We start from the raw sequence: 10,229 nt of genomic DNA, 5'->3' as shown, positions 1-10,229 counted from the left end.
CCCTAGTCTCGGCTCACCCTCGTGTCACCTCTCGTCGCGCTCACATGTACTTCCCCATATAACGACGCGTGTCCCTTCATTAAACGCTCCTCGGATACCCCTGGCCCCTGTCCTGTCCTATTATAATCTACGGTGGAATAATTAAATTAGTTAAATGACCATTCTCTCCTCTTACCCTTTTCGGTCCTTTTTACCCTCTCGTCGTTTGTCCATATCGTGACTCTCATGGTCACGTAGAACACCGCCATGATGAATGATGGGTTGCCATAATTGCGAAGGTGACGACGCACGAGTGTCCACTTCTCCTAACCTTCTTTTAGCTTTGTACCACAACGCGACAAGTCCAAATGATGCCTAGTCCATATCGCCAGTGACAAACAGAGCCTTCCTCATGTGTAAGGGTATTTTCGTTATATAGTGATTTGACTCTTTGACTTTCCAACGGTGTTTTCCTTCTATATCCACTACACGGAGATACGTTTTCGTATAGACATGCGAGATACGCTCGCGTATGTCTCTGCCAAGTTGGCAACAAAATCCCTGAAAAACCCTTTTTTTTTTTTTTTTTTGTCGTCTCATAGGCTGAGGCTCGAGACTCTGCTCTCTGCTTTCCTCCCTCTGTGCACTCCTCTTTGTCTCGCGCTCTACGCAACAGATCGGGATTCCGCTCCTGCATGCATATGGCGGCCGGGCTTCGCCGGAGAATATGACGGAAACCGAAGACCCACATTTTGCGGCGATCTTGGCCTCCGACTTGGTTGCCTCGTTTCGCGGCTCTGATCTACCGCCCAGGAGGAGGAGTGAGCTGAAAGGTTCTCGGAGGAGGATTAGGAACCCTAGCTCCTCGGGCTTTGGAGTCAGGTTGAGGAAAGAGGGCGTGGGTTCTGGAAGGAGAACTGGACCGGCGACTCCGCTTCTACGGTGGAAGTTCGATGATGGAGATGTTTCGGTGGACGCGGGGAGGTCAGCAGAAGGAGGACCGAGAGTTCGGAGGAAATCGAAGAATGGGGAGGATGCTTCGGTTTCGGCGAGGAAGCTTGCGGCTGGACTTTGGCATTTGCAGCTGCCGGAAGTTTCTGGTTTGGAAAGGTGTAAGAGATCGTCGCCTGATCAGCGTGTGGTGAAGGTATGTTAGGATTGGATTGGAAACAAATGATGCATTAGAGAAGTTCCTTTTACTGTTTATTTTGCCATTTTCCAAAAAAAATATTATTGTCTTGGTGGAAATCCTTGATCTTTTGGTGAAAATGGCGAGATTTTCGCTGGCAGTGCTGTATAAGCTGCTTACTTGGGTGTCCTACCTGCAAAGACTGTCTTTTGGTCCTTTTGAGTGATCTGTATTTCCTCAGGCTTGTTATCTGTTTTGTTAGGGCTTTCATTGGGTTGGATGTTCTTTAGTTGAAAAAGCTGAATCAAATAGCGTCATACTTTGTTTGCTTTACTTAACGGATGGTTCCCATCTTTCTGAGATTCATCAAGATCTGTTTTTTTAAGTTTTATTATTATTATATTTCGTGACTCTGTCATTCGGTTTTCGGTTCGGCTGGATTTTTTATTTCTTTCGACCTTCTTGCATATAATTTTTGTTGTTTGATACGCTTTACTTTCGAACTAATGATACTCTTCGATTGGTGGAAATATCTGTTTTGTGGATTATCGTATTCTCATTATTTAATTTTTTGTTGATTCAAGTTTGCTTTGTTCTGGTCTTATATCTTCTTTTTACCTGCTTCGTTTTCTATTTGGATTGCACGTCGTTTACCTGAATACCTACATCCTATTTTTAACATGGTATTTTAAAGGAATTTTTTGTTTTTTTTTCTTTTTCGTTTTACAAACCTTGTTTCTTCCTTAACTATGCATTTTGTCCGTTTGGCTTTCTCCATATCTTGTTGCAGTTCAGTCTTCAGACACAAATGTCAACTAATTAGTCAATAATTTAAGCAGTTGTGAACTGGCTCAAGATTTACACCAGGATAATTCTTTATCCGATGGTTGTCTGGTTATCTTGTATGCCTGTATTCAAGAAAAACAACACGGTTTGAGCGTTGAATTCCTTTCCCAATTGATAGTAAGCAAATAATGAGTAAATTATTTAACATTTAGCTTATTATATTGCTCAATGCAGCCTATCTCTAGGGATATCCAACTTCCTGGTCTCCATGATGTGAACAATGCAGAGTATGATGCAGTGGTGAAGCATCACATACGGAGTCCTCTTTCTGTCACTAACCAGAAGAATGGTGTTCTGTATAAGGTAAGACTGTTTCCACCTCTTTGATCGTCTGAGGATCTTCTTTTTCTGTTTTGCTATCGTTGTTTTCTTTAATTGAACTGATTATTTGACCTTTCCCTAATGCTAGCTTGAACCTACGATCACCTTTCCCAATCCTGCCATGGAGAGGGCCACAAAATGGGATCCGGCAGGCTCAAAAACACCAGATAATATGTTTCGATTTCATGGTCAGCTCAAGCTTCCTGAAGACCAGCAGATCAGTACCATTTCAGTCGTCTCTGCGCTTCAGGCGGAGCTTGGACAAGCTCGAACACGCATTCACGAGCTTGAGACTGAACGTAGGACATCCAAGAAGAAGCTTGACCACTTCTTGAGAAAGCTGTCAGAAGAAAAAGCAGCTTGGCGAAACAGGGAACATGAGAAAGTTCGTGCAGTAATAGAGGATGTCAAAGATGACTTGAACAGAGAGAGAAAAAATCGTCAAAGAATGGAAATCGTAAACTCCAAATTGGTGAATGAACTTACTGAAGCCAAGTTGTCTGTAAAGAGATTCTTCCAAGATTATGAGAAAGAAAGAAAGGGCAGAGAGCTCATGGAGGAGGTATGCGATGAGCTGGCAAAGGAAATTGGTGAAGATAAAGCCGAACTTGAAGCACTTGGGAGGGAATCTGAAAAAATACGTGAAGAAATGGAAGAAGAGAGAAAGATGTTACAGATGGCCGAAGTTTGGCGAGAGGAAAGGGTTCAAATGAAGCTAATTGAGGCTAAGTTGACTCTTGAAGATAAATATTCACAATTGAACAAACTTATATTGGAGTTGGAGAACTTTCTGAGATCAAGAAATAGCATTACTGATGTGATGGAAGTACAAGAAGCTGAGTTGCTTAAAGAGGTAGCAAGCTCGGTAAACATTCAAGACATTAAGGAGTTCACTTACGAGCCTCCTATTTCAGAAGATATCTTCTCAGTAATTGAAGACCTTCAGTCTGGGATTGCTCATGGGGAGATTGATCCATCTTATGGCTACAGTCCGGCAAGCCGAGCCTCCAAGATTCATACAGTAAGTCCAGAGATCAATGGGATTGACGACAACCATGTGCAGAGGCATGCTAATGGGCACATTGATAGAAATGGGGAAATAGACGAAGATGGTAGTGAGTGGGAAACTGTTAGTCATGGAGAAGAGCAGGGTTCTAGTAATTCACCCGAGGGGAGCTATCCATCTGTCAATGGGCACCATGAAGAGAGCATACTCTCTGGAAGTGGAACTGAATGGGGAGAAGATGCAGATAATGAAACATTAAACACTGAAGTAAGTGAAGTTTATTCTACATCAGTCAAGCCATCTAAGAAGAAGTCATCATCTATTTCTAGATTCTGGAGATCAGCTCCACCTAACGGAGATAACTGCAAGACAATCTCAGTGGAGGTGATGAATGGAAGGCTTTCAAATGGGAGGCTATCAAACGGAAGAATTTCTGCTGGGCTTATGTCTCCTGATGGAAGGTCGGCTGAAGTGGGTTTTAGCCCACCTAGTGCGGGGCAATGGAGCTCCCCTGATTCCACAAACCCTCATATAACTCGAGGAATGAAAGGGTGCATCGAGTGGCCACGGAGTGCCCAGAAGAACAGCTTGAAGGCAAAGCTCATGGAGGCAAGGCTGGAAAGTCAGAAAATCCAATTGCGTCATGTACTGAAACAGAAGATTTGAGTTGTGCTATCCATTCTTGAATCTGATGAGTCTTTGAGATATTTGGTCTGAGAGGGTGCCTTCGATTAAATGGAAATAACATTCGAAGTAGAGATCATTGCTTAACATCGATGATCTTCTTTGATAAAGGTGACCAGGATCTGTTGAGGAAATTTTCTTTTGATGGAGCTGATGGGGCTCTGTAAAACAGGTACTGAGAAATCTGTAAACTACAAGTGGTCATTCTTTGGTGGACCACCTCACTGTCTGGTTCTTTTTGTACTCCAATGAATTATTTAGAGCCCGGGTAAGAAATCTTCTTGGCCTTTACTTTTGTTGCCTCTGTGCCTCTCGCTCACATGTGGACAGATTCACTCGTCTCGTCCAGATGTGTTGTTATCTTGTTGTATCCCCTCAAATAAAAATTGTTAAGATTTGTTTATTCAGCCAGCGAGTCACTGCTACCAACAATTTTCAATTTTAATCAATCCAATCATCAATTTCATTACACTTATCTGTTACTGGACTAATTCTACATAAGATTATATTAATTTCGGTTAGTCAGCATGGTATCAAAGGGGTCTGTTCTGTCTCTGTGGAGTTCATTTTCTGTTTAATTTTCACTTTGTCTATGCTATTCATATCTGAGCTATGTGGTAACAAAAACTTCGAGAAAAAAATTATGATTTTTAATTAAGCAAGTCTTAACTTTGATTAATTATTTTATGATGAATTAATTCTGATTTTAGTGCTATCAATTAACTCTCCCACGACTGATCCAATGTGAAACATGCAAAACAGTTATCACAACCGTCAGTTGTTGATCGGACGGTTGGGTTAGCCGTTGATCAGGATAAGATAGTCGTTGATCATGATTGGATGGTTGAGATAACCGTTTCGCATGTTTCGCACTAGATGTAATTTTCGTATTAGATGAGCCGTCTGACTCTGCAACAACAAACAAGATGAACCCTGAAGCTAAATTTTTATGCCTGTTTAAGAAAATCTTCTCGAGGGTCTTGAGCCTAGAATGATACCGAGCAATCTTACTGTCGATATTGAGTACATCCTAGCAGAGCATGAATTGAGGAAAACGACGTAGAGTAGCTGAATCTCCTATTAATTTACGACTTAATTATCGGCAACCCATGTGAGATTATTGATTTATATTGCCAAACTCTCTTCACTTCTCAACCCTATCTAGTGAGTCTAGTCTAAATCCCACCTCTCCAAGACTTCCCTTAGTTTCATCGTCAAATCAACTACTCTTCTTCTCTTCTTCTTTAATCTTGGCATTACCCAGAATTTCTTCTTCCTGATAACCTGTCTGTTGGCATGAGCTGTCTTCTAGAGAAGAAGTGAGGTTTACAGAAGTCTAAGTTTAAATATATTTTAGTTATATTAGTCTTCTATTTATGTTGACTTATTTAATTATGTTATGACTCATATTTAAGTGTTAAAGTTTGGGTGTAATTGGGACAAGGGTAGTTTAATTGTAATTAGACTCTACTACTTTCCTCTATTATAAATAGAGATTCATCTACTCATATTAAAATATCAATTCAGTGAAGGATTTCTTTTTTTATAAAGTTAACAATGTCTTCTTTCTCTCTCTCTCTCTCAACTGCATTACTTGAATTGTACAAATCATTTATTGTTGTGTGATGGGGAATTGCTTCATCGCGAACAAAGTACTTTCAATACCGAAGGAAATGGAGACTATGGAAAGCAAGACCTCAACTCCGTCATCAAAATCACCTGAAGTGGTGACCGGTAAGAAGAAGGTGATGAGGTTTACTGTAGGAGATAGTGTTGTTGCAAATAATGGCGAATTCTAGGCCAGAAATGTTGTGAGGTTGAGAATAGTGGTAACCCGCCCAAAACTGAATCATATTTTGAAGGACAACAACCATGGCTCAATCGAACAACTGATAGATATGATAAAGAGGAACGAAAGGGTCCTCGCTAGATTAAAAGGTAGAAGAGGGTGAAGACCTGTACTGGAGAGCATTTAAGAGTGTTAAAGAATAGTCCCACATAGATTAGTGAGTACAAAAATCTTAAATTTATTAGTTGGGAAATAGGTTTTATAAGTTGGCTATTCATTTTGGGACGGGCCTTGGATCCAACTTCACATGGTATCAGAGCGGATACTTATATGTGGGCCTACACCTTAATTATCCACTTGTAGAGCTATAAAAGAAGGTTTACACGTGATGAGGAGTGTTAAGGAATAGTTCCACATGGATTAGTGAGTACAAAGATCTTGAGTTTATTAGTTGGGAAAGAGGTTTCTTAAGTTGGCTAATCATTTTGGGATAGGCTTTGGACCCAATTTCACATAGGGGACGACTGATAATTTTGTTTGAATACTTGTATTTGTATTATCTCCCAATCATAATTTTTTTTTATATAATACACAGATAAATTAAGTTTGTTGGTTAAACAAAATTTTCATCCACAAGAATTTCCTGGAAATCCCATCTCCACAATTATAGCTTCTTGACCTGCTCCAATTTCCAGAATTCGAGAAGAACTAACAACAAAATTCAATGTTCGTTGCAGAGATAGATTTGAGAAATTTACAAAATGTCATTCCAACAAATAAGTTTGAGTTTTTTCATGTTAGAAACGTTTTACGTAAGTTACAACTTCTCCTCTTTTAATGGGAAATAGGGTTAGAGAAGTGTGTGTAAAAACTAGATCTAGGTCTAAGGATTCTATGATTCCATCGATTGCACTTTGGATAGACTAGACGGCTTTCCGAAAATTCCTGAAATTTGATTGCCATGGCTGCAGGTATGTATCTTGGCTTCTGCTTTTAGTTTTTTTTTATGAATTTCATATATGTATTTAGGAATTCTGATTACATTTCATGGTTAAAAATTAATGCTAGATTAATCCCCAATCTCATTCTTCAATCTTGACATAAACAAGTTTTGTACTCTCCAACACTTACCTCTTCAATAGCAATAATGGAAAAAAAAGCAAGTTTGTTGAACATCCTCCATGGCAAAGAATCCGACCCATTGATAGTAAACAACCCAGATGTAGAATGGGCTTTTCGTTTAACTAGTCATTCAATTACATGAGTAGGGGTGACATGATTAGTAAATAAGGAGAACTTTCATAGAGATGGCATATAGTTACAATTATGCAAGTTGATGTATGTCCTCTTACGTTTTTTTCCTTATGAAATTTGTAGCCCTAAGGGCATTGCAATCATTGCAAACACTTTCACATAACTATAAATATAGCCTCAAGGCATTGGGTAGAGTATTCAAGCCTCTTCCTCTTGGCTCAAATTCATTTATACACCTCTTTCTCTTTTCCTCTTCTTTCTCTCCTTTGCTTCTTCTCTCTTCTTTTCCTTGGTTTCATCTCTCCTCTCTCCCAAGAGTTAAAATCTATATTTTCTCTCCTTTGAGATTTCTTGTGTTTATATCTTGTCCCTAAAAATCACATGGTATCAGAGCAGGCAAAGATCTAAGATGGAAAAGGAGAAGAAAATGGAGAAGAAAGTGAGGAAGAAGAAGAAAAAGAAAAAAATAAGAGTTTCTCGTTTTTCCTTAAGCCATCTTTCCCAATTCCTAATTTCATTAGATATTTCACTCTCTTAATGTATTTTTAATATAATCAATTATATATCATTGGAAAAATCATTGAGTCTAGTTTTCAAATCAAGAAGAATTGTTGGAATCTGATTTTTATATAAAGAGAAATCAACATTTGAAGTAGCAAATATCAAGCATCAGAAAAGTTGCATGTAGCTGTAACAAGCCTCAACTTTTTGATCTGTTTGTACCAACATTACTAATAACTTATATGGAAAATTATATCTCAAAAGAAATCTATGTGAGTTTACTTTCTATCCCAATAAACTGTTTCTCAACTTATTTTTTCCAAAGAGAGATTCACATTAGAATAATCAAAGGTCATGTTAATATCCCGTTGGATATGCAAATCTGAATTTAAGCCGAATTTTTTGCTTCATTTTTTAGGTTATAATTATAAAATTTAGTATTTGTCCTCTTCTGTCTTTATCCTTTTGAAGCATGTAGTTCTAAGAGCATTGTAGTTATTGTAAACACTTTCACACTAGTATAAATTTAACCTCAACACATGAATTAAAAGTATTCAAACATTTTCCTCTTTGCTCAAAGAAAAGCCGCATGCTCGTGTGTGAATCTGCGGCGAGTCCACGTGCCCACAGCCATAAACAGCAAAGCCACCGAACAAGAAACACAATCATTTGCACCGTCCCTTTGATTTAATTGGTTTCATATCGTCCCATTCTCCATTAATCAAACTTCGTTTGTAATTAAATACTGAAAGGGGCATTATAATACTTACAATCTTATTAAGCAGAGATTAGAGACAATTAGGATGGCGTCTTCCGATTCGGATTCGGATTCGGATTCAACCGATCCAAATAGAGATCTCTTCGCGCAGAGGCGGGCCCTGGGATGAATTAGGTAAATTTTTCTGGCAGTAAGAAAGAGCAGCGAGTTAGAAGCAGTTTTGTTAGACTCGGATTTGATTCCGCCCCCAGAAATCCGACGCCGGGTTTGTGAGCTGACTCAAGTGGGTCTAGCATTAAACAAAGCGGCTGAGTGAAGTTCCACTCGGAGCGAGTCATGGGCGATTGGGCATGTCGAGTGGAAGAACTGCCAAGTGGCATCAGATATTTGGGATCCAGTGGGACCCTCTGTCGCAATAGGAGCACGGGGAGTTTGGGTCCATTTGCATTTTGACAAGGTCAACAATTTAAGCGTGGGTCCCTTCATGATCCGACGTGGCACCATTGTTTTGTTGGTTTTCGAGCTGGATGACGTGATCGGCAGATGAAACGAAGGGAAATGCCACAGAAATGAAATGAAATGTGCCGAATGTGACGCTATAAGTAGGGCAGACGATCGAAGCCGTTCCGTGTCATTTTTCCTTTATTCTTCTTCGGTTTTCGCGTTCTTTCCTTCTCCACTCTCCCTAGCCTTCCCGCTCGGTGAAGATGATACGGGTTCCACTACGTGCGAGTTCGCCGTAGTCGGCCGGACTTTCACGTCGCCGGTGCACGGAGAACATGAAGATGGTACCCGGGCCAGGCGTGGCTATGGCGAGAGGAAGAAGGTACGGATCGAACCGTCAAGATCGGTTCCTGGGTAGCTACGGCTACAGGCAGGATCAGGTGTCGACTGATGCGGATCTTTCCGACCTGGGGGAGGAGGATGTCTGGTCCATGCTGGTGAATGGCGACGAGGGTGGCTTCCGAGGGACCCGTATAGGCTCCGAGAGCACTAACTTTGATTCGAACTTGGAGTCACGACGGTGGGTACAACGGGAGCGAGGAGGGAGAGAGGATGGTGACCGGCAGGTGGGTGGGTTTTCTTTGGCGTTCGAGGAATCCGGCAAGGCTACACCGAGGATCATCCACCAGTTCCGCGCGCCGGAAAATAAGACAACGTCTGCACCGACCCGCGGGACCCACGTCGCCGCTTCCGCGCCGGTGAGCGTTCCCAACTGGTCGAAGATCCTTCGAGTGGACTCGACGGAGTCGCTGCAGGAGGGCGGGTACGACGACTCGGTGGAGGAGGACGAGAGCGAGCGCATCCCACCGCACGAGTACCTCGCTCGGAAGTACGCACAGAATCGGAAGGCGGCGGCAACGTCGGTCTTCGAAGGGGTCGGGCGCACGCTCAAGGGCCGCGACTTGAGGCGGGTACGTGACGCCGTCTGGAGTCAGACTGGTTTCGTCGGTTGACGACCAAATGCACGACGATTGGCCTCGCTCAAAAGTACTTACTGAGAGATCATTCAAAGAAAATTTTGATCAAATTCTTTTTTCGCTCTCTCTCTCTCTCTCTCTCTTCCCATGATCTGTTTCTGGCTATGATTTGGCCATCTGAAATCGACGTTTCTAGCCATTGAGCTGATCGAAATCGCAAACCTTCTGTATCTCTCCGCACTCATCTTTCAATGTACCCAATTCAGAATAGTCTTAATCGGAGTATTAGCCATGGTTATGATTTACTGATCGGCGGATAACCCGGTTGATATAAAACAAAACCGGATTGAAAATTTGTGGAGAACAAAACGAGGGGAGAAATCACGACGCGGGGTCCAGAGTCCAGACTGCGAAAGAGAGAGGACGGTTCTTGGAGGGGGGGGGTGGCAAATCAAAAGGTGGGAGAGGGAGAGACGCCATGAAACAAATGCCTTTTTCCTTGCTTTTCAATGAGAAAAGGACTGCCTCTTTTGGTTGTACTCGAAAACAGCCACAGCTTTATTATCAACAGAAAATAGGGC

General features: G+C 41.5%; 2 protein-coding genes across 2 annotated transcripts; both read left to right on the top strand.

The window, feature by feature from the left end:
• Positions 1-631: 631 nt before the first annotated feature.
• On the top strand, positions 632-4,372 carry LOC137942558 (uncharacterized). The gene is made up of 3 exons (XM_068788257.1): positions 632-1,126; positions 2,129-2,257; positions 2,364-4,372. The coding sequence occupies exons 1-3, from the start codon at positions 707-709 to the stop codon at positions 3,945-3,947; spliced, it is 2,133 nt and encodes a 710-aa protein (XP_068644358.1). The 5' UTR covers positions 632-706; the 3' UTR covers positions 3,948-4,372.
• A 4,481-nt stretch (positions 4,373-8,853) lies between these two features.
• On the top strand, positions 8,854-9,953 carry LOC137937478 (protein S40-5-like). The gene has a single exon (XM_068782539.1). It carries the CDS (start codon positions 9,007-9,009, stop codon positions 9,682-9,684), a length of 678 nt encoding a protein of 225 aa, XP_068638640.1. The 5' UTR covers positions 8,854-9,006; the 3' UTR covers positions 9,685-9,953.
• The last annotated feature ends 276 nt before the right edge of the window (positions 9,954-10,229 follow it).

The sequence above is a fragment of the Aristolochia californica genome, unplaced genomic scaffold, assembly GCF_029961685.1.
Source record: "Aristolochia californica isolate CCGP_79_NKW_82.1479 unplaced genomic scaffold, dmAriCali1.0.hap1 SCAF_10, whole genome shotgun sequence".
NCBI lineage: Eukaryota > Viridiplantae > Streptophyta > Magnoliopsida > Piperales > Aristolochiaceae > Aristolochia > Aristolochia californica.
The sequence above is the reverse complement of the archived record's forward strand: the minus strand, read 5'-3'. Positions and strand labels throughout refer to the sequence as shown.

Coding starts and splice junctions, on each gene's coding strand:
- LOC137942558 (XM_068788257.1), top strand. CDS start 707: ATGACGGAAACCGAAGACCCACATTTTGCGGCGATCTTGGCCTCCGAC. Junction 1,127..2,128: donor CTGATCAGCGTGTGGTGAAG/GTATGTTAGGAT, acceptor TGCTCAATGCAG/CCTATCTCTAGGGATATCCA. Junction 2,258..2,363: donor AGAATGGTGTTCTGTATAAG/GTAAGACTGTTT, acceptor CCCTAATGCTAG/CTTGAACCTACGATCACCTT.
- LOC137937478 (XM_068782539.1), top strand. CDS start 9,007: ATGAAGATGGTACCCGGGCCAGGCGTGGCTATGGCGAGAGGAAGAAGG.